The sequence below is a fragment of the Diplotaxodon limnothrissa genome, linkage group LG7, assembly GCF_057381915.1.
Source record: "Diplotaxodon limnothrissa isolate DT_005_m linkage group LG7, D_limnothrissa_male_GT1.1, whole genome shotgun sequence".
In the NCBI taxonomy this organism is placed as follows: Eukaryota; Metazoa; Chordata; class Actinopteri; order Cichliformes; family Cichlidae; genus Diplotaxodon; species Diplotaxodon limnothrissa.
Window position 1 is genome coordinate 62,074,396 of NC_140602.1, and position 27,921 is coordinate 62,102,316.

The window sequence follows — 27,921 nt, forward strand, 5'->3', positions numbered from 1 at the left end:
AAACAAAGCTCAAATGATTGTTAGCATTTTAAATATGAAGTTAAATCACAGTCAGATGTTGTTTGCCCCATAGTTAAGTTATATTCTATAAAAATATATATAATAATAATAATAATAATAATAATAATAATAATAATTGACACTTCTGTCTGTTGTCCATTATCTTGAGTTACCCCTCACAGAATTTTAACTATGAACATGTTGGAAATGCACACAAAGACAGTTGCAAAACCGAAATGTAAAATTCAGCTCAGTGTAGTTGGAACATTAGAAATCTTGTGGGATTGTTCTCAGCATTCAAATCATTTTCAACACATCCATACTGAGATTTAATATCAGGTTCCTCTGCCATTTTCTTTCTGTCAGAGTTAAGAGTTACCCCTTAAACGATTCAAATCGAGGCAAGGTTATGAGAAGGTAAGGCAAAGAGAAACATACAGTTTACTACAGAAGTTGGACTTTTGGCTGACAAGCACTGTAAATATGTGGAAAAAAAGGAAAATGTAGGCAAGTCAACAAGATTTTCATGCAATATCACTTAGAGTTTAAACCTTTACGCACGGGAACAAGCTTCAAGATGCATTTCAAAGTTCACAAAAAGTGTTATGGTGCTTCTTCAGTGGAGTTTTGGACTTAGAGATTCTATTCTACATGTGCAACTATATAAATACTGACTGAAAAAATGTTTTTATGATAGGCGTAGTGCACATAAAAAAACAGACCCATCCATAGTTCTGTGGTTACCTCAGCAGCTAGTGTTTCTGTTTGGAGTGCCAGTGAAGATTCACTTAAAAAAGGCCCTCTACACAGATTTGTCAAATACAGTAGTCGACAAACGTAGTGAAGTAAAAAGTAGTGCAGTTTCAGCTTTCTTCGGGGTGTGTTAATAGCCAGAAATCTAGCTTCTTACATGCTGAAATGTTCACACCCTAACCTCTTCTTTGGTAATAATTAACTCTGATTCTCAAAATTGCTAACTAACCAGGGGCTTGGATGTGATCATGTACACTTCAATACAGTAAATGCTTAACATCTTTACTGAGCAGCTGCTGTGTCAAGGCAACATCAACAACTGTAATGGGTTGCATAGTTTTTTCCCCCACACTGGAGCACATCTCTGTGGAATTTTTCTTATCTCTTATTATCAGCCAAACTGCAGTTTGGTGGGGGAAAAAAACAGCTGGATGAGGTAAAATGAACAGAAAAGTAAGCAAAACAGCAAGCCATTAAAACAAAGCAGCTTATGCTAATATTTTCAGCTCGCAACCATCAATTAATTTCAGCTGCCATAGCCATATTTCTAAACTCGGCCATTCAACACATTTAACTACTTAAGGCAAGGGTGAGCAGAAGTTAAAGGGAGTTACCTAAAGGTCATTTGTTCTTATCAGGATTGAAAGCATACTTCATATTTTCTTGTTGTTTGAGTAAAACTCTATTATACATGCTTCATTTGATTATTGATGATGGTGACGTGAAGTTGAGGCTAGGTGTTCGAAAGAAATCTTGAGACATACAGAAACATAAACATAACAGTAGAAAAAGAAAACAGGCATTCTGGTAGTAGTTTCAATGATTTGTGAGGCATATTTGGCTTATTTAGGAAACTTAAACTTTATGAATACAAATAGACTTCGTTTAAAGAGATTTAATCTAATTAACTAACTCACTATGTTAACAGGTTCTCCACTGAAGTATAGAAGGCAAACCTTAAACCTGCTTTGAGACAATGCTGAGAAAAACATTACCATTTGAACTGATATAGTTCTTTAATGCACAAGTTTCAAGCAGTTAAAAAGAGCAGCGTTTCATAACGTTACAGCATGAAGGGTGGGGTCGGCCTTTGAAACTGTTTGGCACGGTCACTTACTGAAGACAATCTGCTCACCCCATCATGTGCCACTGTTTTCCTTAGACTGTTGTTTTTCCTCATTATACTTTCCATGCACAGCGTTCATTGCGTTCAGTCAGTTTATGGTGCAACATTCCCATATCCCCTTATTTGCGTTAGGGCTGAATGTATTTATTATCATTAGCAATGCTAACAGTTTCAAAAACACACTTGAAATGCCTGTGCAAACATTGCAAAAAAAAAAGAACTGGTTTATCGTACCAGCTAGGAGCAGTCATTATCCTTCCCTTTAAGATTGTTATGTTAAAGGATACTGTTTTTTGAAATGAAACATGAAAGAATTTAACTTAAACTAAAATAAATTATATATATACACATATATATATGACTTAATAATGAAATATAACATTGAAATATAAATGTAAGTTATCCAAAACTGCATTACATGTATTTGCATTTTTTGCACATTAGAAAAATTGTTTCATTTATAAGACTTCCGTATTTGTTTCTCGTATGGAAAAATGCTTTCTAATTTGTTCATGAATTCACTCCAAACATGAAATATACACGTAAGCCTCGCAAGCCTGATCTTGTCACTCTTTTGGAGGGAGAACGATGATTTTCATATATTATATTTAGCATCAGATTTTTAAGGGGCAAAACTTGGGTTGGTTCTCATGTGCAAAAGATACTCTGGAATGATGTAGACAAGGAACAGCAGAAATTGGTGTATTTCTATCACACTTTCTCAATCACATGTAAATGTATGGCTGTTTTTTGTAACCACAAGAGCGAGATGTATTCGAAAATCCCTTTTTGTGAAAAGTAAGTAATATTTCCTGCCTGGCAAACACATGGATGGCTTATTGTCAGAAAATAGATCTTAGGAACAGATTTGTTGTTGTTTTTTATACTCGAGATATTGAATATTTATTTTCTTTTTTTAAAAACTGTACTTTGCTATAAGAATACTTTTATTAAAGAAATAAATAATAAATTGCTATTTTTTATCAACTAACCCTGTATTCAGTCCTGTGTTTTTGGAAAGAGTGTCCAAATATGATTGTGCACTATTATTTTACTATTTTTAAGAATCTTGAATAATAAAATGCAAGTTGGGGATTTTTTAAAAAAAGTTTAATTGATTATTAGTAGAGCTACTGTGCAGATTGATGTTTTAAAATTAGTTTATTATTAACTAATCAGCGTTACTTAATCAGCATTGCATAAACATATCAGAAATATAATTTATCTGGCTGTGAGGAGTATTTTTTAAACTATACTATGCAATGAATATAATAGTAGGTAGTGTGCAGCTTGCCATGTGACATGTGGTCGGGGGGGGGGGGGGTCCTATTCCTCTGCGGGGCAACCTGCATATGGCCATTAAAGCATTCAATTCAATTCAATTCAATTCAACTATTCAAAATTCTTATTTTCTTCCACCCTGAAAACAGATTAACGAATAAAATCGTGAAAGCTTACTCAGTCTAAAGTTCGTTTTTTTGTTTTGTTTTGAAATCATTATGCGAACGCATGTTGTTTGTCCCTCTGCATTCACCGTAGCCCATCCAACAACTTCCGACAGGAAGTTACGATATGGGAGAATGACAGAAAAAAGCTTTTTCGGATGTAAAAATAGTTTGAAAATGAGTATAAAAACTCCCAGTTGCGTTGTAGTTTTTAAATTGCTTCGAATACGAGTTCTCTTTTTTGCAATAGAAATTAAATGTCCTCATCAGGGCATCAATGAGAGGTTTATTTTGAAAGTTCTACCCGGAAGTCTTGTGTTTGATCTCGGCTGGCCTACTTAACAGCAAAACAAGTAGGTGTTTACTGAAGTTGTGTTATAAAACAGTCACTGGGCACCGACATTTAAAAAACAAAAACTGGACAATGGTCTCCGGCGGTGCAATTCAGATACCGAGCCGTCTCCCGTTGCTGCTGACCCACGAAGGAGTTCTTCTCCCGGGCTCCACGGTCAGGTTCAGCGTGGACTCCCCACGGAACATGCACCTTGTCCGAGAGCGGCTGCTGAAGGGGACTTCGCTGAAAAGCACCATCATAGGGGTGATTCCTAACACCAGAGACCCGGAGCACGACACCGACGACCTCCCCACGTTGCACAAGTAATGAACTTGTAGCTGTGTAGCTTTCTGTGGGTTTACACGGTTGTTGTGTGGAGGTGTGACATACAGCTGATGGGTCCCCTTCAAGTTGTCATAAACGTAACAGGTCACAACATCTCTGCAGGATAAGGAAGAAGATCAAATATATTTCCAGTACACAGGAGTATTTTATGTGTTTAGACGTCTGTAGTGTGTGTCATCGTCAGGGGAAATGTACTGAATATTGGGTAAATCGAAACTCAATGCATATTTGAGCATGTACTTTACCTACCCCCCTTTTTTAAACTATTATTTGTTCTAGAAACATCTCCACTTTTACTGTAGCCATGAAGTCGGAAACGGCCGGGCAAGCACAGAGAAGCGGACTTTAGCCTTTAATCAGTGGACTCCAGATCAGTAGGTTACCAAACAGCGTGTTCCCGTCTCTAGATTGGTTACCAGGAAAAAGATGGTTTGTCCGACACTGAGTTAATCTGTGAGGAAGGTGGTCATGCTATCTTAAATCATAAAAATTGTAGAACATTTTCTCAGATTTCCCTAAAAAAATGTACGATTTCAATTTTGATTGAATGATTGAATGAATGATTTAAGGCTTTTTTTAAATATATATGACTAGTTTAAATGTGAAAAATAAATCAAGCAATTGTATAAAGTTCCATATTTAAAGATGCACTAAAAAAATATGTGACACTGCAAAATGAAACCTGTAGAAGAAATACTTGAAATACTAGAAGATATCAGTGGGTAAGTTAATCCAAATGAAACACAATTCTGCCATTTCCAGGTGAGGCTCTGATTATAACTGAGGTAATAATTATAACTGAATTAAAGGCTTTTATCTTTAATATTTTCTGAGATATATTCATGCTGTAATGCACCCTCATTATTTCCAAGTGCAAAAAAAACCAGACCATTTTTCAAGAAAATGTATCTTGAAAACTACTAATATCTTAACAACAACAAAAATCACTGTTTTTTTTTTTTTTTTTCAAAAATTAAGAGCTTTTTTTTTTAGGAAAATCTGAGGTAGTTGAGCAGAAAGACCACATTGATTTGAGATGGAATGAATAAATCCTTATAATCCTCTGCAGTGAAGGACAGGAAATACTTGCACTTGCTCATGTAAATGTTTGGCGCTTATACTTAAAATGTAACAGGGTTTGAATGAAACTCAGATGGTTGATTTTCCACACACTACAGCACACTTGCTGCTTATATGAAGCTTAAAAGACACTGTGAAAGGCTCCAACACGATCAGAGGTGTGAATACTGAGGCTTTGCAAGCATTTAAAATCAGAACAGTTTGTTGTACTGCAGAATGCAACCTTTCAGTGAACTGCTTTTCAATGGCCACCTCATCTGTCACACACTCTCTTTCTCTCTCTGTGTGTGTCTGTGTAGAATTGGTACAGCAGGGATTGCAGTGCAGGTAGTGGGCAGTAACTGGCCCAAACCTCACTATACCCTCCTCATCACTGGACTGTGCCGATTCAGTGTATCGAGTCTGTTAAAAGAGCGACCCTTTGTCCTGGCAGAGGTAAGCTGTCGGTTTGATTTGATGTTAAAATATTGGAGCAATTTTTTTTTGTAAGATAAACCTAAGTTTCTGGATGTGCTGTCTATTTAATGAGCGACAGTGGTCATCATAAGTGTTCTGTTTTGTACCTGTAACGAAGCAGTAGTATCACTACATACTGATGATGTACTCTGATTTAGTCAATGTAAGAAGTATTCTTTCCTGCAACACTGTATTTACTAGTTGCCTGAGGGTAGATAATAAGAAATGTTTTGCTATTTCCTGTTGTTGTACAGCAATATTCTTTGTAAACACACTGTTAATGTTTTTTATGCTTATAGTAAACATGACAAAAGTTTCAGGTAATGGGGTTCCCATACTGTACAAGTGATCCCTGTGAGCCAAAAGCTCAGATTTCTGCACAGACTGCTGCAAACATTTTGCTTCTGATTTGGTTTTCTACTCTCAGCTTTACATCATGCCAATAATAGATGGCTTGGTCCTTAATATGCTAATCTCAGGCACATAGCTCTAGCTGGCAGCACAGAAGCCCCACTCATCTGCTGCTCAAGCCTTCTTTTTCCAAGGTCCAGCGCATCAGAAGAAATCTGACTAAAAAAGGGGGAAACTAGATTTAAATTGGTTTGATTCAAGCAGTAAAGTGGAGGACTGCACCAAGGTCAAGTGTAATATTGAATTTTCTGAACTGTAAATCATGCAAACCCACAAGTAATAGAAGTAGCATTAGTGAGAAAAAGGAGCAATAGCTGAACATTATAAATCCCCTAAAAAAACCCAACAAAAAATCAGTCTGAGAAGTTAAAGGTCACCTGATTCCACTACTTGCCAAGTCCAGCAAGAGGTTCAACAGAAGTTATAAGCTGCAGAAATAAAGTTTGTTGGCAAGTCAGCCAGACATGCCTAAGGCTGAGATTATAACTCCTTGTGCACATGGGAAGCTACAGACACACAGTTGTTCCTATTCAACAACTTTCAAGTCAGCTTAGGATGCCTGATGCATTTCATACGTGCTCCGTAGATCTACATCTATAGAAAGATGGATTCCTTATTCGGAAAGTCTTGGCAGTTTCCCTCCATGAATTACTACACGTTTGATTTTCTGTAAATCATTTAAAAGTCAAATTGTGCAGATGTGGGTGGACACTGATCGTTGTGTAGTATCTCTTTCAGGGGCCGTTTTGGGGTTTCCAGCACATGTGCAGCTGGCCCATTCAGAGTAGGAGTGCTCACTTTTCTAAAACCAACGCATCACTTGTACTGCGGCGTAATCACTGACCTCCACTGTCTAGTTATTAAGATGGGATTAAATTGAGTGATAGTGAGAATACATTTTTATTACCCGGTGTGAATTAAAAGTTCTTTTATCAGCATTTAAACAAGATCATCTAGTGTATGACTTTTATAACACCATTTCATCATTAAATAAAGTAATGAAACATGTTTTAGCATATTAGAAATGCACAATACACAAGTATGTGTGGCCTCACAATGTGACTCACTTTTTATTTAAAAAAAAAAAAAATGACAGGTGAAGCAGTTAGATCAGTTGGAGCGGTATACGACCCCACAAAGAGATGCCACCGCAACAGATGATGGAGAGCTGGGGGAGCTGTCGGAGAAGTTCTACCAGGCTGCTGTACAGGTGTGTGTGTGTGTGTGTGTGTGCGCGTGTGTGTGTGTGTTTAAGAATTTAAGAGAGTGAGGTCGTAAAAAAAATTCATGTCTTGAAAAACTGATTAAGTTAAAAACAAAAATGCCTTTGTAAGGAGGAAAAAAAATGCCAAAAGGGCGGTGCAGACTTGAAGAGTGATGACTGACGGACATGTGAGGGTTCTTTAATATACACTAAAGTGTTACATACACACAAGAGCTGTTGCCTACAAAGAGACTTGCATTCAGCAAATTACTTTATATGTGGACTAAAACATTTCTTGATTTTTCACAGCCTGCAAAATCTATGATGTGTTTGTATATTCAAAAATATATATAATTTAGGCAAAAAAATTAGACACAACAACTGAAACGACTTTAACATGTGTTGTCTTGAAGAAATATTAACTGAAGTTGGATTGGGGCCAGGCTGTATTTTAATGAAATACCACTTTGCATTAAAATACTCTAAACTGTGAACATTCGTGTTTAGATTTGTGGAAAATTGAGGTATAGTTAAAAAGAATCATCAGAATTGAAAAAGCAGTGGAAAACATTTTTAAAACACCTACTGGTAAAATGCTGCCCCCTGCTGGCGAAAGTGTTGTTAAATTTAGCAGAATGTGCTTTTTGTTTTGTTTTTTTTACAAAAATTACTTTTGAGGGGAAAAACAGGGAATGCCACATCTTCAGTAAATTTATATTGTTATTTGAAAATAGTCCCTTAAATTATAATGCACGTTTTAAAAAGTTTTATTTAGATTATGAAATGGCTAAATAAACACTAATTGTTGATACCCAGTCAACTATTCGATTTTTAAAAATGTATTTATTTATTTATTTTCATCTGGCAGATGATTTTGTAGAACAGCTCATGTCATTCTGAATTATTTTTTAGGCTGCTGTGCACGCACAGCGTGTGCTGTCTCCACAGCTTGTCAGTTATTTTCTGGTTAGAATCTTTTCTCTGCTTTGGCTGCCAAACAGCCTAATATAGTTCTACTGTCATATTTAAATATTTGCTAGTTGTTTTTTTTTTTTTTTCACCACAAACTACTTTTTTTCCTCTCAAGTATTAACTTTGGCCATACAGCTCAGTTTAAGTGTCATCTATCCACAACAATAACTCATAAAGCAGCTGTTTCATCTAGATGTTGCTTTGAATATATCAGATCCTGACTTCTGTACTGAGGTCAGAAGTTGGGTTTCCTCCTGACTTCCTTTCCACCTAAACCCTGTTTGCACATCCAACCAGCAGAGCGGGATGTACAAATCTATGTACAAATTAAGTTTGTGCGTGTCATTTTACAATGAAGCGATCTGCAGATTGCAGCTGCCACTGTATGCCCTTTACTTATAAAAACTTCATCTCAATGTTTGCATTGGCAGTTTATGTAAGAGCTTGTTGTCAATTATTTTCAAAACTTACCAAACTGTGAAATATGAACATTTTTGAGAATAATAAGAAACAGGCAACTTTTTAAAAATGTAATATAGAAGTAAACTGTGCTGTGCTGCAGCATGATGTGATGGATCAGACTGAAGATGAAAACATACACATGCAGTTGGACTTGATTTATTGTGTTTTTTTGTTTTTGTTTACACATTTACACGTGTGTGTGTGTGTGTGTGTGTGTGTGTGTGTGTGTGTGTGTGTGTGTGTGTGTGTGTGTGTGTGTGTGTAGTTGTTAGGTATGTTAGACATGTCTGTTCCAGTCGTGGCCAAGTTCAGGCGCCTCTTGGACAGTCTGCCGAGGGAAACTCTACCTGACGTTGTTGCCTCGATGATCCGCACCTCAAACAAGGAGAAACTCCAGGTGAATTCAAACTGTATACACAATCAAAGCTTTAGAAGAGCCAACATGTTTTTATTCATTTTTTAGAAATCAAAAAGGTTTTAATCTTGATGCAAACAGTTTCTGCAAGTGTTCTAACTTCAGTTGCTCTGCTTTTGCCAAATACCCATTTTAGCCCAAACTACTTGTGGCCCCTCCTGCAGTAAATCCTAGGTTTACTGCAGGAAGGGCATCCTACATCCTGAAATATGGTGATCCTTTTGATATGGCAACTACTTGGGACGTAAAAGGGAAGCGGACTCTTCTTCTTCCTCCTCCCCTTCTTCTTTCCTTCTAGTCTTCTTCTTCTTCTTCTTCTTACTCCTCCTCCTACTTCTTCCTACTGTTCCACTTTTTACATTTTCTTACTTCTCTTTTTCTTCCTCTACCTTTCTTTCCTCTTCTTCCTTCTGTTCTACGTCCTTGATATCCACAATATTTGACAGTATACTTAGAGGAGAAAGAGAGAGGTCACTATTTGTTGGGGTTTTGAAGCAATACAGGAACTTTCCACTTATTCTGCCATTTAAGGATTTAGTACTTTATTTTTTAGCATGAAAGCACACATTGATGTGATTTTTGACTTTTTTTTCCCTCAACAATAAATCTTCACAATAAATAAAATGTGTTGTTTTCCATGTGCTGTGAAGGTCCTGGATGCATTGAGTTTGGAAGAGCGCTTTAAGAAGGCCCTGCCCATGCTGACCAGACAGATAGAGGGACTAAAACTGCTGCAGAAAACCAGGAAGACGAGTCCTGATAATGAGAAGAGGGTAACAGATGTGCAGTCCTTGTATGTTCACACTGTGATTTACATTCCAAATCTCGTGCTCACATTTGGGATTCCCCTCTGTTTAGGTGTTGGTGCGGAAAGGTACAGTGTTCCCAGGTCGACAGTTCAATCTGGATGAGGAGGATGAAGATGATGATGGTGATGACACAGCAGCCTTGGAGAGGAAGGTTCATGGGGCGAACATGCCTGAAGCTGCCCTCAAAATTTGCCTGAAAGAACTCAAAAGGTAAATTTCATACAACATATACACAATATAAAGTGTATTTGTGCATACTTCACAAACACAAATAATGCTGCTGCTTTTACTTGTTTAGACCATGTTTAGATCTGGCTCTGTTTGGTGTCTGTGTAAACATGATCCAGTACTGTAATTAGCCTTAAATACTTCAGTTAGATTGTTCATGTTCCTCTTCAATCTGTCAGATTGAAGAAGATGCCTCAGTCAATGCCTGAGTATGCCCTGACCAGAAACTACTTGGACCTGATGGTGGAGTTGCCATGGAGCAAAAGCACCAAAGGTAAATTAATCTGCAGACAACTTTTAATGGACGTCAGCTCAGTTAAACTCTTTGGGTTTGGTAGATTTCACTGAGCCGTAGTAGTGACAGTAAAAACTTTACAGACTTTGACATTGAGAAGGCTTTGATATGCAGCTGTCTGCTTTCCAGGTCAAAGCATCTACTGCGTTGATTAAGGCTGTCATCTTTTTAATGCGTTCTTAAACAATAATCAAAATGAAATAAACATTCTCAGTCTCTTTGGGTTTTGATTCGCACTCTTTAAGCTACATTTTTAAGGTCAACATATCCTGGACACCAATTATTTGAAAGCTTGGAGTTGTATTGGTAACTCATTGAAGTGTTATTGGCTATTCATAACCAGCCACTTTGCGCATACAGTTAGTTGGGTGGACTGAATCAGGCCAAATTAAATGGCGCTACACAGCGTCCCAGCATACATAATAATGCTTGAATTTCACAAGAACTGTTCTGGTTTGTCCCTGCTGATTGCAGGCGTAAACATGTAACCAAATATAAGTAATGACTCCAAATGTTAAGGGTAAGGGTTCATTTAGCAGCAGTGTCAGAGGTCACAACCAAAGTATGCGCTGCTCTCTGACATCTGATTGATGGACCTCTAAAATTTGCCAAACCACTGTGGGGCAAATTGTCTACCTGGTTTTTGATGTCTGTGTATGTTTCTTTGGTCTCACATTCAAATTGCTACTAGAGCAGGTCAGCTACTAACCGGAAGGTTGGTGGTTCTATCCCAGGCTCCTCCAGTCTGCATGCCAAATATCCTTGGGCAAGATACTAACCCCATGTTGCTCTCCGATTCATCCATCGGAGTGTGAATGAATGTGTATGAATGTTAGATAGTGAGCACTTAACAGTTTAGAAAAAGTGCTTGTGTGATTGGGTGAATGAATTAGTTGTATGAAGCGGTTTGAGTGCTCAGAGTAGAAAAGTGCTATATAAGAGCCTGTCCATTTAACTCACCTAAAACACTTAAACCTTCTAGACTGCCTGGACATCCGAGCTGCACGTACCCTATTGGACAACGATCACTACGCCATGAACAAGCTGAAGAGACGCGTCCTGGAGTATTTAGCTGTCAGGCAGCTGAAGACATCACTCAAGGTGCTTCCTTAATATCCCAGTCTACGGATGCTTAAAGATGAAATCTTGTGTTACACAAAGCACTTTTCTTACATTTGTTATGTATTAATCTTTGAGTTTCATACTGCTGTATCTGCTGTTTTTAGGGCCCCATCTTATGTTTTGTGGGCCCTCCTGGAGTCGGTAAGACGAGTGTAGGACGCTCGATTGCCCGAACTCTGGGCAGAGAATTTCACCGAATTGCTTTGGGAGGCGTCTGTGACCAGTCTGACATCCGAGGACACAGGTATGCTCATAAGATTGTTACGCAACTGAAGGTTTCGTGTCCACAGTGTAGACTGTGAGTTTTCAGGTTGCCTATGTATAGCAACAACCCCCAAAAAATACAAACTACAATAATAGACCTGAGATATGCTAGTTTTTTAACCGTTTTACCAGAGAAAACTGGTTTAACAGACGAACAGCTGATTCTGTTCGTCTGGACACTGATTGTTATTGTGGCTGTGGACTAGTTAATTTAAACTTTTCCATGTGTCCCTGTTCAAAAACATCTGAATACAATTAGTAGGTCATTAGCAAGACTCTATAGAACTTGACTGCATGCTGAAGTGGCAACCCCCAACCCTATTCAAGTAATTTTAAGGAAATTTACCGGTAAATATTTGGAAAAATGACAAAAGTGCTTTTATTGCGTCATGTTCATTCACTCATGAGCTGCTGTAACATAAATCAAATGGCTGAATTGCCACCTCAGCATGCAGTCAAGTTCTATACTCTTTTACCAATGAACTACTACTGTGTGTTGCAACAGGGACACATGGAAAGGTTTCAGGACACCGGCCCTTGAGGATTGGAGTTTGAGATCCGTGGTCTACTCACACCCACCCACACAAAGCGTGTTGCTTTCTTTGGAATAGAGTCTGCATTTTTATTTAAATCCCTGTTTCCCTGCAGCGTAATTTTTTAAAAGTAGGGTAAAGATACAAATTCCAGACTTAGGACACCAGCTGAATGTGCCAGTATTTTAATTCCTGAACTAAAATAATAATATATTACTGGATGATTCCACCAAGGAGCACCCCTGAAAACTAAGATAATGCAGGTAAATGCTCCCTTTGTCTTTCGTCGTCATATTCAAACTTTTGCACCAGTTGTTGACACTAATGTGTCCACTGACTGCACTGCAGGCTCACAGTGGCCCTACCAGTCACAAATGGATATTGCATCTTTGGAATTAGGAACTTTGTGAAGGTGTGCATGAGCGAAACTCTAAATAAGTGCAATATAAATAAATATAAAGCAATATGTAATTGTAAAATTTAACAGGTAGATCTTTGTTCTTTTTTCTTAGGCAGGATTCGTGCCAAACAGCCTTTCATTGTTCTTGTAACAGTGACAATAAAATCTATCCTATTCTATTCTATTACTGTAGTCTTGTTATGTAGAACTCTTTTAAAGTGGCTAGAGAAATGTGCTTGAGTATATTGTTTTCATGCTGGGACTTAAATTGCTCCGTGGACGTGTGGTGGAGCAAAAACACAAGCTCGCGTAACATAAGGCATTACATTTGATGCTATATAAACAGTGTTGGTCAAGTTACTTGAAAAAAGTAATAAGTAACTAATTACCGATTACTCCCCCAAAAAGTAATCCCGTTACTTTACTGATTACTTATTTTCAAAAGTAATTAATTACTTAGTTACTTAGTTACTTTTTAAAAACACGATTTACAACCTGAAGAGGTGATAAAGTGATAGATCTTTCAGCCCAATTCTACTTTTTCTACAATCCATCATACAAAATGTAATCAAATGGAAACGTCTCTTTTTAAAACTTGTTTTATTAGTTTTAATCTTTTAAATTTATGTATCAAGCAAAAATTAAATTATATGCAACATTCTCTGACTGGAAGAAATTTGTTTAACATTTAAACCTATTTTCTACACATTCCAGCACATAAAATATATTTTTTTTGTGTGTTTACACTCAGTCTTTCACATAGATGCAAGTAAAACACACAAAATAAATAACATGAAAGACTCAGCGGTCCTTTTGCTCTATTTTCACCTGTAAAGCAGGAGTAGGTAGGCGGAGGTGTGCTCTGGTGCAGGTGTGCCGCAGCGGTCAGTGGAAGAATCCGCGAGTTTCTCTGTGAGTTTCCCATTACGTGGTACCACACTCGGTGCTTGCTTGGAAGTTTAGGGGTTTTTTCCGCTGTAAAAAGAAGTTTTCTTCCCACGCACAACGGACACTAATGTTTTTGTCACTTTTTATGGAATCAAACTCAAAGTAAGGTCAGTACTTCCACGCTTTAAACGCTGCACGCTCATACTCTCTCCCACACTCGATATATGATCCACTGTTGATCTGCACACAGCTGTTATCACGAATGTCGCACTCGCTTACGTCACTGTCATGAGACACTCTCGCAAAAAAAATCACGGTTTTAGTAACGCAGTAACACAGCGTTCCTACGGGAAAGTAACGGTAATCTAATTACCGTTTTTGCAATAGTAATCCCTTACTTTACTCGTTACCTGAAAAAAGTAATCAGATTACGCGTTACTGCCCATCTCTGTTTATAAATCACACTCACAAATAATGAAGCTCACTATGAAAAATCATGTATTTTATCCCAAGTTTTTCCTTAACACTCCCCACTGGGAAAGCTAGAGTAAAATAGTGTCTTTTTTATTTTATTAAGTCCAAAACCTGTACTAAGATGTAATGAAATTTCTTGGGAAAGCCTGCTGATATCATTCAAGCATCCCTTAAAGTCCACTTGGGTTTAATTTAAATGAAGGATAAAGGACATAAATGGATTCGGACAGTAGTCTGAAAGTATTCGGCACATTTGTTGGTTCTTTTTCTAACTTCGCTCGGTGTTTCACTATGGGAATCGCCTCGGCGTGACCAACTACGGAAGCTCCAATGACACCACGTCTGTCTATGACAGACCTGTCGAGCCGTGCTCAGGGCTCCGCCCCCTCGTACTAACACGGCCGACCAGCTCCTCCTAACTCATTCTTGCTTTCTTCCCGTGAGAAACTACTTTGAGCTCCCTCAGCGCATCCAGGCTAACTTGATTAGCTGCTTAACAGTTCTCAGGCGTCCCGTGTAGGAGTACGTCGCCGAACGCAGTTTTTCCGGTTCCAGTTTGGATCGTGCTGAGTAAGTCCTTCGAAAGAAGTGTACTTAGAGTTGCACTGTGGAACAGCAACCGCGTCAGGCGAGCTGTCCCAGCGGTTCCTGGTTTTAGTTAGCGAGGTAGCCGACGTTGTGTGACTCGGGCTAACGCGTTACGGCGAGCTGTTCGTTCAGTGTCCGGCTAGCATTAACTTGTTAGCAGGCCACGAACCACATTAGCGTCTCACTAGCATTAGCTTGTTGGTCGACGTAGGGTTCGGTTAGCATTAAGTTGCTAACGATATTGGCTAGCGGAGTGCAGCCAACGTGTCACGACGAGCTGACTCCCGCCGCGACTAGATCGGATTTAACACCCGCTGCTAGTCCTAGCTACTTACGGGCTAACGTGTCGAGACGAGCCTGGTGTAGCCTAGTCTCACCCCTTTCCGCTAACCATGTCTACGGCTCCTACTCCCGCCAAAAGGTCGGAGCCGAAGGCTAAAGAGGCTGCATCCCGCCCGTGCCCCGCATCATGCGGTGCCACCATCTCGGGCAGGGACCCTCATCCAATGTGCATCGTCTGTATGGGTGCCAAGCATGCTCAGGCTTCACTGGCGGACCCTCAGGGATGCCCACACTGTGCTTTGATGCCAGAGAAAGTCCTGGAAAGGAGGCTGAGAGTAGCAGTAACGAACAGTCAGGACCCCTGCCTGTCGGCTGCTACTGCTACGAGCGATATCCGTCATCCGCGAGCCTCCACAAGCTGGGCGGACATGATGGAAGAAGAGTCCCCGCTCATGCCCCCATCGTTCGAGGACCTCCTCGATCAAAACGTGGGCGAGCCGGGTGGCGAGGACGCGGAGGGCAATGCCGACTCCGACCTCCTCGACCTGGAGGACATGGATGAGGAACAGGAGGATGACTCTACCTTTCCTCCCCAGCAGTCCAGGCCACCGAGTGGGGCTGAAGTTGCACCCCTGGTGGACAGCAATTTGTACGAGGTCTGTAAACGGGCTGCTGCCAAGCTAGGCATCCCATGGCCAGCCGCCCAGGATGCCGAAGGGGCAGAACGTGACTTGTATGACGGCAAGAGGCTCCCACCAGCCTTGCCGCCATCAAAGCAGCTTCTGCCAGCAGTCCCAGCCTGCATGAAAGAAATGAGTCGCTATTGGTCAAGCCCTTTTAAAAGCAAGCTTCCGACCAAGGGCTGCTCTAAGCTTGAGATCCAGGGGATGGGTGAACTGGGGCTGACTGAACCCCCAGCAGTGGAGCCTTCAGTGGCGTATCACCTTCACCCTAACCGCAGGGCAATCTCAGCTTCTTCTAGCATTTCTTTGCCCAACAAGATAGATCGCCTCACGGCATCTATTTATCAAAGGACATACAAATATGCTGCACAGTCAGTGTGCTCGCTTAATACAGTCACACTGCTATCAGCATATCAGGCAGAAATTCTGGAAGACATGGGCCGTCAGCTTGACTCGGGTTCCCCGAACCCAGCCCTCTGGGATGAAATCTGCGTGGTTAATGATCTCATTCTTCGCTCCTCCAGGGGAGCAGTCCAAGGGTGTGGTCGCGTTATGGGCCTTGCAGTCTCGGGTGAGAGAGCCTTGTGGCTAAACCTGTCAGGCCTGGGTGATGCTCAGAAGGCTGAGGTCATGGATGCAGCCTATGACCCAACCAAGGGTCTCTTTGGCCCAGCCCTGGAGAGAATGAGAGAAACAAGCACCCGCAGAAAGCAGGAGGGTGAAGCATTCAATCTCTGCTTACCCAGAAAACCTAACTCTCAGCCCCAGCAGGTGCCAAGAGCTGGCTTTGCAGCAACAGCAGCAGCTGCGAGAGGGAGACAGAGTGGGGTCAGAATGCAGAGAGGAGCAGGAGGCCAGCAGGGTGCCCACCAGGCCAAGGTAGAGAACCGAAGACCTTGGGGCAAGCATTCCTTTGCAGCAGTTGCTGCAAAGAACAAGCCGTCACACCCCGGAGAGGGAAAAAAGAAGCGGTCAGCCTAGCACACCTGCAGCATTCTGTGTCACCCCTCTTTTCTTCCCCAAAGAGAAGGAAGGTGTTAGAAGGGGTAACCAAATCACTCCAAAGTTCAGGGTCTCCGGAAGTTTCCAGTTCACCAGGAGCACCCTCTCAGTCTCCTTCTCCAGTTCAGGGAGGACAGACTTGTGGACAAATGGCGCAGTGTCACCAAACACTTCTAAACACTCTGTCTGTGTCACCAAGCGCTGCCCAGAGTCACCAGACACTTCACTGTGGTTTGGGGGTAACAAAAGAAATAAAACGTGCATTTCTGCAGCCAGGCAGTTTGCCAAGGGCAGAATGTCCCCCCAGTTTCAAAATAAAAACAAAAGAAAATCACTGCAATTATGTGTTCCCAGCTCACGCTCTTCCCGAGGGGGAGAGCCCCAACTCCTTCCGGGAGACAGGGGTGACGTCACGCTACCGCTTCTTCAGAGGCCCACTCGCAGCGCGGCTGGAGCGGTGGCGCGCATGCGCAGTTCATCCCTGGGTCTTGTCAACCATTTCCCATGGTTACAGACTACAGTTTGCGGCAAAACCACCGAGATTCGGCGGAGTGTCAGCTTCTGTGGCCAGTCGCGATTCAGCGAATGTGCTGGAGGAGGAAATATCCTCCCTGTTACACAAACAGGCGATCGGAGCGGTTCCGAGCGAAGAAGCTCAGCAGGGCTTTTACTCCCGCTATTTCCTCATCCCGAAAAAGGACGGAACGTCGCTCCGTCCTATTCTGGATCTGCGTGTGTTAAACAAGCATTTGAGAAAGTACACGTTCAGAATGCTCACACACAAGACGCTTTGTCGCTCAATTCACACAGGCGATTGGTTTGTTACAATCGACCTATCAGACGCATATTTTCACATCGCCATTTATCCTCCACACAGGAAATATCTCAGGTTCGCTTATCAGAGCGTAGCGTACGAGTTTCAAACTATCCCATTCGGGCTATCCTTAGCTCCGAGGGTGTTCAGCAAATGTGTGGAGGCAGCGCTGTCTCCGTTAAGGAACAGCGGCATCAGAATATTTTCTTACATAGACGATTATCTAATATGCTCACGATCGCGCGAGCAGGCGATCAAAGACTCCGAGGTGGTGGTGAATCACCTCACGGAGCTTGGGTTCACTATCAACCTGGAAAAGAGCCACTTGGAACCCGCACAGTTTACAGAGTATCTGGGGCTCAGAATAGACTCCATCTCTTATCGTATCGCACTTTCAGAGCGGAGGATCGCATCCTTCACTCACTGTCTTTCCCGTTTTCAGCTGGGGAAAGTCGTGCGGTTCCGACTCTGTCTCCGCCTCCTCGGCCTCATGGCCTCGGTGATATCGGTGGTACACTTGGGGCTGCTTATGATGAGAGATTTTCAGCGGTGGGTCGCTTCTCTGCAGCTGTGCCCTCGCCGACATCTCAGTCGTGGTGTAAAAATAACGCAGCCGTGTATTGCGGCTCTCCGGCCCTGGAGGAGCCCGACAGCTCTCGCGGCGGGGGTACCGCTCGGGGCAGTATCATCCAGGGTGACGCTGACCACAGATGCATCCCTGTCAGGTTGGGGTGCAACTATGATGGGCAGAGCAGTGAATGGCGTTTGGTCACAGAGACTCACTCTGAATCACATAAATGTGCTGGAGCTCCGCGCGGTGCTCCTAGCCTTACGGCATTTTCTGCCGTATCTCCGGGGTCAACATGTTTTAGTGAAAACAGACAACTCCACTGTAGTTGCTTATATCAACCGCCAGGGCGGCACCCGTTCCCGGCAGCTACACAGGTTAGCCAGGGAAATAATTATGTGGAGCAGCACTTGGCTCCTCTCCCTTCGGGCAACTCACGTGCCAGGAATTCTGAACAGGGGGGCGGACCTCCTGTCCAGAGGAAATCCACTGTTCGGAGAATGGAGGCTTCACCCACAGGTGGTGGAGCAGATTTGGCAGAGATACGGCCGGGCTGCCGTAGATCTCTTCGCCTCGCGAGAAAACACACAGTGCCCCCTGTTTTTCTCCCTGTCAGACGCACACGCGCCACTGGGCGTGGATGCGCTGGCCCATCCTTGGCCAAAAACTCTGCTGTATGCTTTCCCTCCCCTCAGCCTGATCTCCCCAACACTGATCAGAGTGAGGGATCAGGGGCTGTCTCTGATTTTAATAGCTCCACGGTGGCCATCCAAACACTGGATAGCAGAAATCATCCAGCTTCTGGTGGACGAGCCATGGCCACTCCCCATCCGCAGGGACCTTCTGTCTCAGGCGCGGGGGGAGATATACCATCCCCATCCAGACCAGGTTGCTCTCTGGGCCTGGCCCGTGAAAGGTGGAATTTGAAGGCAGCAGGCATGCCTCCGAAGGTTATTGAAACCATTCAGAATGCCAGAGCCTCCTCCACCCGTTCCATTTACAGCAGTAAATGGCGTGTTTTTGAAGAGTGGTGCCATGAAAAGCAGATTATCCCTTTTCAGTGTTCAGTGGTGGAGCTGTTGTGTTTTCTTCAAGACTTGCTGGACAAAAGGAAAGCTTTTTCCACTATAAAGGTCTATTTAGCAGCTATTTCAGCCTGCCACGTGGGGTTTGGTGATAAACCTGCTGGGCAGCACCCCCTTGTAGGTCGCTTCATGAGAGGAGCGCGTCGAACGCTCCCAGTTTCTAGACCACTGGTCCCTTTATGGGATCTGTCAGTCGTTTTAGACGCCCTCTCCCACCACCCCTTTGAGCCTATTGGGGCAGTGGGGTTGAAGTTTCTCTCTCTTAAAACCACTCTGCTGTTGGCTCTAACCACAGCCAAGCGAGTTAGTGAATTACAGGCTCTGTCTATTCACCCCTCTTGTCTACAGTTGGCCCCGGGACTCACTAAAGCACTCCTGAGGCCTAACCCAGCCTTTGTCCCTAAAGTGTTGGAAACATCATACAGGTGCCCTACAGTAGAGCTCCTAGCTTTTCACCCCCCTCCATTCTCTTCCGAGAGGGAGCAGAGGCTGAACACTTTGTGCCCTGTCCGGGCCTTGGGGACTTATGTTGACAGAACAGCTGGATTCAGGAAGTCGGATCAGCTGTTTGTTTCCTGGGCCTCCCCTCACAAGGGCAGGCCCGTATCACGCCAGAGACTAGCTCATTGGATTGTAGAGGCCTTAGCTCTGGCTTATAGCTGTAAGGGCTTGCAGGCCCCCCCGGGACTCCGAGCACACTCCACTAGGGGTGTGGCCACATCCTGGGCGTTGTTCAGAGGTGTATCAGTCCAGGATATTTGTGCGGCAGCAAGCTGGGCTACGCCGCACACGTTTGTCCGGTTTTATCGGCTGGATGTTGCACAGTCATCCCTGGCTCAGACGGTGCTGGATTCTGGTGCCTCAGGTTCGACCTGAGATCCTGGAGTAGCACTGGAGAGTAGCTTCGGGAGCTGGCGCAATCTGGGAGTGGGCCATATCTCCCATAGTGAAACACCGAGCGAAGTTAGAAAAAGAACGTTGGGTTACTTAACGTAATCCCTGGTTCTTTGATAACAGAGTGAGGTGTTTCACCAACACTTCCCTCCTTGCTTAGGCACGGAAAGAAATCTGCTTGGAATGAGTTAGGAGGAGCTGGTCGGCCGTGTTAGTACGAGGGGGCGGAGCCCTGAGCACGGCTCGACAGGTCTGTCATAGACAGACGTGGTGTCATTGGAGCTTCCGTAGTTGGTCACGCCGAGGCGATTCCCATAGTGAAACACCTCACTCTGTTATCAAAGAACCAGGGATTACGTTAAGTAACCCAACGTTTTGTTTTCTTCTGACTTGGACTTTTACTTTTATGTAGATGACCTTATGTAAATATAAGCTTTGTTTTTCTGTAAAATAAAGAGAGGTCACTGGTAATCTGTGTTTGTTAGAAAGTGTTAAAAGGTTGTCACCAACTGGAAGACAAATTGTGGCCAAGCACATACACCACATCACACAGATCCTCTTGTTACTGTTATGGGTGTCATGTCTGGAGTCTCTGTGCGAGCAGAGAGGCGAATGGGGCAAAAGAGTTCATCTCGGGTTACGTGGATGGTCGTGTTGTTTTAAATCAATGGCTCACATACATATTTACACCCAAATAAGAAACATGTGCATGTCCTACCAACAGCAGAAATAAGGACCAGACTCTTCAAACAATTGATTATACAGTTTGTTCAACTTAAAAATATTTCTGATGTTCTTATGTGATTTAAATCATTTTTATTTCCTACTTTCGAAGCCCACAAACTGCTTTCAGCCAGTACATGCTAGCAAACACTTGAAGCTTGCTTGCATTAGCTTTATTCACTACAGAGAATGTCGCATCTGTGTTTATTTTTTCTCAGATATTATTGCTTGGTAATTCAGTGCATATCTCTAGGGTATATCGTGAGCCTTTGGTTTGCTTGAAACTGAAAAGTTCACAGAGTAGAGCATCATTTTGTGTCTTTGCCATGTCTCCAGGCGTACATATGTAGGGAGCATGCCCGGCCGCATTATCAATGGTTTGAAGACAGTGGGCGTCAATAATCCCGTCTTCCTTCTGGATGAGGTGGACAAGCTGGGGAAGAGCCTGCAAGGGGACCCTGCAGCTGCTCTGCTGGAGGTCAGTCTGTTTCTCTCTCAGGTTACGTGTGATGTAGTATCACGTCTTCTCTGGTTATTTACTCCCTAAACAAAACCTTAATGTTTTGAAGGATTAATTGTCAGTAGCAAGTAGAAACATGCAACATACCGTATCCACCAATTGGTTGCTATAGCTACCTAATTAACCACTACAACAATAATAATTTTCATAATAACACAAGTGTTATTAGTATTCCTGCCCCATGATGCCACAAAGTTCCCACTTACTGCAGTTTGCACAGTTTACAAAAAACACACACACACACACACAAAATAAAAGGGTTTCTGTGTGCACGCTAAGGTCCTGGACCCAGAGCAGAACCACGGCTTCACAGACCATTACCTGAATGTGGCCTTTGACCTCTCACAAGTGCTCTTCATCGCTACAGCAAACACTACAGCGACCATTCCCCCGGCCCTGCTTGACAGGATGGAGGTGCTGGAGGTACCAGGTGGGTTTAGTCACTTTGTTCTGACGAAATATCTCAGCAGATTTATCAGAGGTTATCATAACAAGAGGGTTTCTATTTTATTGAAAATACGTTCCCAGAACTCCACTATAGAAGTCCAAAAAGTTTCCAATTAAAAGAAAAAATATTTTCCTGTTAAATGGGCACCTGTGTTCCTCAAAGGACATGACATAATCCAAATCTGAAAGATACAAATTATGAGTCATTTTAAGACCAGAGTGAAATCTAGCATCTGATCTCCCTGTTTTGTTGTTGTTGTTGTTTTTCTTTATTACTGTTGTTTCAGGCTACACCCAGGAGGAGAAGGTGGAGATTGCTCACCGCCACCTGATTCCAAACCAGCTGGAGCAGCATGGGTTAACCCCTCAACAGCTGCATATACCTCAGAGCACCACACCGGACATAATCAGCAGGTACAATCTCACACAAACTCAGTCATCGTCACCTAAGACTGTAAGACTGCATAGCCGTTTAAGCTTTATGTTAACGGCAGCACACAGCGGCATCAGTGTCAGATACTGGTGGTGAAACACACTGAAACATGTGTGAATTTTCAACAATGAAATTGTGAGAGAGATGATTTGTTCAGTGACCGTTGATCTGTGAGAATGATTGTTATAGCTTCTTCATTTAAAAGAGACTCGACAGACATAATTTTATAAAAGTAAACTTACATGTAGAATACGTATCACAGGTTCACATGTCTTTCTGACATGCAGAGGCGGTCTGGTTAGTGTGCAAAAAATAGAAAATATATAGGTTGATCTGGGTAGATCTCTTTTGCAAACAAATAAGAAAAAAAAACACATTTCAAAAAGGAGAGAGACGGGTTCTCAGGTTTTCAGGTGATTACAGTTACAGGACAAAACAAAGAGCAAGTACATGACTGACAGTCAGAGTGTTGCCAAGTTTTTAACCCTACCTGATCACACTGTGACTCTCAGTGACAGCTGTGTTTTAGTCATCTGTTATTTGTCCTTCTGTTTGTTCTTCCTCTTTTAGGTACACCCGAGAAGCAGGTGTGCGCTCACTAGAAAGGAAGATCGGGGCGATCTGCCGAGCTGTAGCTGTCAAGGTTGCCGAGGGTCACACACTCACCAAGACAGAGACTTTGACCCCTGAAAACTCAAAACAGCATGGAGGTGAGGGTCTGAACCTTCCATCTTGGTCGGGCTGTGGAATTTAATTTGAAGCTTTAGCTGCAGAACAGCACAGAGCTACACACTAACAAAGCTTGTGCATTAAATACCAAATGTTGAGTCATTACAAATATTGAAAGATGAAGTACAACAGAAAAGAGCATCTTAGTTAACACAGATTTATTTCAGTAATAATAGCAAAATGAAACACTCATCACTGGACTTATTTATTTTATAAATTTATTTATTTATTTACTTACTTATTATGACAAAAAGATTTTGCTAATGCCTTTTTGACCAGAGTGTTTAGGCTTTGTTGCTTTAAGGGTTTTTCTTTTATGTATTTGAAGACCATACTGCCATGTAAAAAAAGAGTTTTTCATAGGTCCTGTAAAATGAAGTTCACCCTGTGATTCAGTAGCTTTTAGAACCTCCTTTAGGAGCAGTACCTTAAAGTAATTCTTTCCTGTATGACTTCATCAGTCTCTCATATTGTGGTGGAATTTGCTCGAGAGCTTGGGGTCATTGTCCTGTTGCATCATTTGAGCCCAGTTTTAGCTGTTGGACAGATGGTCTCACTTTTGACTCTAAACAAATTTGGTGTACTGAGGAGTTCATAGTCCACTCAATGCTCAGGTGCTCAGGTTCTGTGGTAGCAGAACAAACCCAAATCCAATCCAGTCACCCGTCCAATTCTGTGCTTGACAGCTGGTATGAAGTGTTTGTGCAGATATGCTACATGTTTGTTTTTTTCCAAAAACAAGCCATACTTGTTCAACCTTTTTCTAATTGTACTGCCATGAAGTCTAACATTTAGCATTCTGAGGCATGTATTATTGTAGGGTGTTAATCCTGTCTTTTAACCTGTGTTCCATGTCGCTCCCCAACCGGTCGCGTCAGATGGCTGCCCCTCCCTGAGCCTGGTTATGCCGGAGCTTTCCTCCTGTTAAAGGGGAGTTTTTCCTTCCCCCTGTCGCCAAAGTGCTTGCTCATAGGGGGTATTATGGTTGTTGGGTTTTCCTCTGTTAAATACAACAAACCAGCCTATAACTAAAATAGAAACAAGGACTAGTGTTTTAGCAGCTCTCTGAGATTTTGTGCAGGTGAAAGAAGGCACTTCAGAATGGAATATTTCAGGCTTTTACCTCAAATGTTTGACTCAACTCAAATTTCAAGTTATTTTCTACATTTTGCAGGGTTTTTTCTCAAAGTTTTGAGTTAGGTACCTTAAAATGTTGACTTACTATCTTGACATTTTAAGATAATAACACCATATTCTGACACATGGATCGCAAAACATGTTTTTTTTTTTTCATTGGGGGAAACAAGCTTCCAAAGTCTTATTGAACTGCAAGATCCCTTTTTGCTTGAGTCATAATGTAAAGTAAATGTTTTTTTTACTGTAATCCAGAATCGAATGTAATTTTTTTCTCATCCAATCAGGTTAGTTTTATTTATATTGGGCCAAATCACAACAACATATGTAACAGGCCTCATATGTAATGAACAGCAACATATTTTACTTGGTATCATAGTATTGTACACTGTAAAACTAACTGATATTATTTGGACATCTCGAAAAGTCGATTGAGCTTGTTCAGAATAAATTTCATGTCAACCTGTGACTTAGTTTGGCGACACAGATGACGCGAGTAACTGACACAGATCTTATCTGTGTGGTTAAACAAAGAACTACAGACATAGTAACAAAGACTGACTGCACGTGAGCAACAACTGGCTAATACGTTAGGAGAAATATCTCCCACAATATAGTTCGGGTAACAGCCGTTAATAATGTTGAGTTAAAACACTTGTGCTTCTGTTCTTTGTTGCAGAGTGCGAGTGTTGGGCACAAGGGGCTGAAATGAGCCTGGGAAAAATAAACTTTGAGTAAATCTTGACCAGAGCAGTTTGATGGATGTTGGTTCATAATGTGATGTTATAACAGACAGATGTTTGACGTGGTGACAAATTACTTATTGGTTGTTTATTTGTCTAATGATCATTTGTAAATCAAATTTTACGTCAGGTGTTAGATATCTGAAGCATGCTCGCAAGTACAACATTATGATTTTTATGCTAATATCCTAAATAAACCTTATTGTGCAGTGTCCTACTCAAAAGCACTGGATATTACACAGCAGTACTCAGTTTTTGATTTGTCTGCGGGATTCTCAGTAGAGTAAATAAAAACAAAGAACTACAAAACTCATTTTTGCATCATTAAGTAGCAGACATGAAGACCGGAAATTTTGTTTTAGGTAGAGTGGTTTAATTACAGAGAAAGACAGAAAAATGGGATAAACGTGACATAAGTGTTTCTTTCTGTTCTTTAATGCGGCCTTTGTGTTTCCAGGTAACCACACGTGTGTGTGCGTGCGTGTGTGTGTGCGTGCGTGTGTGTGTGTGTGTGTGTGCACGCGCACAATTGATACATGTTCTCATGCATTCTTTTTGTATTTTCTAAGTGGTAGCGGTTTTTGATGTTCATCTGTGATATTTGTGTTTCTGTTTGACTTTTACGTGTGTGCATGTTTGCGTCATGTTGGTGCGATTTATGTATATGTGTTCACAGCTGGTTTTTCGTTCTCATTCGCAGCTATGTCACTGCCATTTTTTTCCCCTTTCCCTGTGAAGCCTGGTGTATGTAGTTGTTTTTTTTTAACTAAACAATCTCTAAGATCTGATGATTGCAGTGTGTTTACGTTCACTTGAAATAGTAAGAATATTCCTAACACCTAACTGCACGAACATGGGTATAAACAACACATATTGTTTCTTTGACATGTAGCTTTCTGAACCACAGGCTACAAAAAAATATGGATGTAGCCAATGTGATGTTATCCACAAATTTGTGAAACCCTTTTCTGAATCCTGAATGTTGCAGGTGTTACCATGTTTGTTGATTTTTTGTTGTTTCTAGACAGGAACTGAATGCAGTTATTCACACGGCAGTCCTTGATTTAGCTTTCAGTGAATGTTTTGCTGTAATGTTTGTTTTCAGACAAGGCAGCACCTCCAGAGTTGCCCATAGTGATTGATCATATCGCACTGAAAGACATCCTGGGGCCTCCAGTGTTTGAAATGGAGGTAAGCAGAGAGAGAAAGAGCAGCATGTGCAGTGTTCATAATCCACAAGTTTATTACAGAAACATGCAGAATTTATTCTCATGAACATTTTTGACCGCCTGAATTTTCTGGACCTCAACCGATGCGATTGGTTTCCATCACAATCCATGACTCTATAAAGGCAGCCTGTGAGCAGATCTCTCAGCTCCATACAGCTGCTGCTCATCCTGTCAGATTAAAGTCATTTGCCTTTCTCCCTTCATCTCTCCAGGTCATGTGGAACTTGTTTTCTATGTACTTTTATGAGGATTGAAAAAGATGTTTTCACGTGTGCATATTGGCAGGTCTCTGAGCGGCTCACCCTGCCTGGTGTAGCTCTCGGCCTGGCCTGGACGCCGCTTGGTGGGGAGATCATGTTTGTGGAGGCCAGTCGGATGGAGGGAGAAGGTCAGCTCACTCTCACGGGTCAGCTGGGAGACGTTATGAAAGAATCTGCCCACTTGGCCATCAGCTGGCTCAGAGCGAATGCTAAAACCTACCAGCTCACAAACAGTGAGTCCAGATACACCAGTGTTTATATTCTATTTTGTAGTTTTAGAGAAATACAAAACAACTTATGTTGTGCAACTGTGTGTGTGTGTTTGAACAGTGGTGGGGGGTTCAGATCCTTTAGAGGGGACAGACATCCACCTCCACTTCCCCGCTGGAGCCGTCACCAAAGATGGCCCCTCTGCTGGTGTTACAATCGTCACCTGCCTGGCTTCACTGTTTAGCGGCCGACTGGTCAGATCAGACGTCGCCATGACTGGAGAGATCACGTTAAGAGGGCTTGTGCTGCCAGTAAGTTATCGTAGTAAACACACATAAAACGATCATCTCTAGTCCACTCTAGTTTTGACAGACAAGTGTGGCCCGTCCTCTGCAGGTGGGCGGGATTAAGGACAAGGTGCTGGCTGCACACAGGGCAGGAGTGAAGCGCGTCATCCTCCCGAAACGCAACGAGAAAGACCTGGAGGAGCTTCCAGCAAACGTCAGAGCCAACCTCGACTTTATCACAGCCACAAACCTGGACGAGGTGCTCAACGCCTCTTTCGATGGAGGGTTTCCGGGAGTAAGCAGCACGCGTGCACACCCTCAGCTCACCAGCAAACTGTAACACACTGCTCAAAACACATTAACAATGTAAGGCATCTGTGATCTTGGATAATTAAGCCGTTTTTTGATCCTTAGAAGAGCTGTAAGGTCTTTTTGCAGATGATTTATTCAGTATTACAAAGCTAACTTGAAGTTGAAGATGGAGCTGAGATACAGGAGAATTCAGTTTACAAAATCCCCAGCTCCTCTTTGCTAATAGCACTGTGCAGCCAGCTCAGAAATAACTGCTAAATATCATCATAGTGGGGCTTTGTTTTTCATTTCAACTGAATAGCTGCTTATTTCATTTACATTGACCTTGTATTAGTAGCCTGGCTATGTCTTCCGAAGCAGGGGGACTAGTGAGTGATACATGCCTTAAAGATTTATACAGGTTGAATTTGTGCGCTGAAAAAGCCCAAATGTGCATGAAGAGTGCTGCTAAGGGAAAGAAATTGATTGATGTTTGTTTATGTAAATTGTTCTCCTTAATCACATATTTTATTTCACTCTAGTTGGATTTTTATCAGTGGATCTTTCACATCCACAATAAAATTTTATTTAGCTGCACTGATGGTGATGAATATATTCTGTGATTAAAAACTGTAAAGATGTTTTGTTTTCATTTCCTCCACTAGGCTGACAAATTGAAACATAAAATAAATTTAGATTTCTTTTATTTACTGTGACATTTACCGATTTAATTATTTAGCCTACGTTTTTCCTGCTCTTGGAACTTTTAGTTGGACAAAAACTAGAACTGTACAGTTGAATATGGATGCATCTTAAAAGTATAGCTTTTTTATGCTTTAGCCTCAAGGATTCAAGTGTGCAGTAGAATATTCAGATGATTAGCTGACTAATATCTTTAATTTGATAGCTCACTGAGATGACTTCTGATTCTGATGTTGTTTTTTTAGTGAGTTATGGTTAAATCATAGAGGGACATGATTCCA

General features: G+C 41.9%; 2 protein-coding genes across 2 annotated transcripts; both read left to right on the forward strand.

Moving 5' to 3' along the window:
- Positions 1–3,654: 3,654 nt before the first annotated feature.
- Positions 3,655–27,596, forward strand: lonp2 (lon peptidase 2, peroxisomal). The gene is made up of 17 exons (XM_085360107.1): positions 3,655–3,981; positions 5,383–5,518; positions 7,047–7,160; positions 8,854–8,985; positions 9,654–9,776; positions 9,862–10,022; positions 10,220–10,314; positions 11,318–11,436; positions 11,562–11,701; positions 20,992–21,133; positions 21,455–21,605; positions 21,910–22,036; positions 22,626–22,765; positions 25,767–25,852; positions 26,176–26,383; positions 26,481–26,671; positions 26,757–27,596. Exons 1-17 carry the CDS (start codon positions 3,749–3,751, stop codon positions 26,985–26,987), a joined length of 2,529 nt encoding a protein of 842 aa, XP_085216233.1. The 5' UTR covers positions 3,655–3,748; the 3' UTR covers positions 26,988–27,596.
- On the forward strand, positions 14,549–16,553 carry LOC146629466 (uncharacterized). The gene has a single exon (XM_085358618.1). The coding sequence runs from the start codon at positions 14,997–14,999 to the stop codon at positions 16,548–16,550; it is 1,554 nt and encodes a 517-aa protein (XP_085214744.1). The 5' UTR covers positions 14,549–14,996; the 3' UTR covers positions 16,551–16,553.
- Positions 27,597–27,921: the final 325 nt, after the last annotated feature.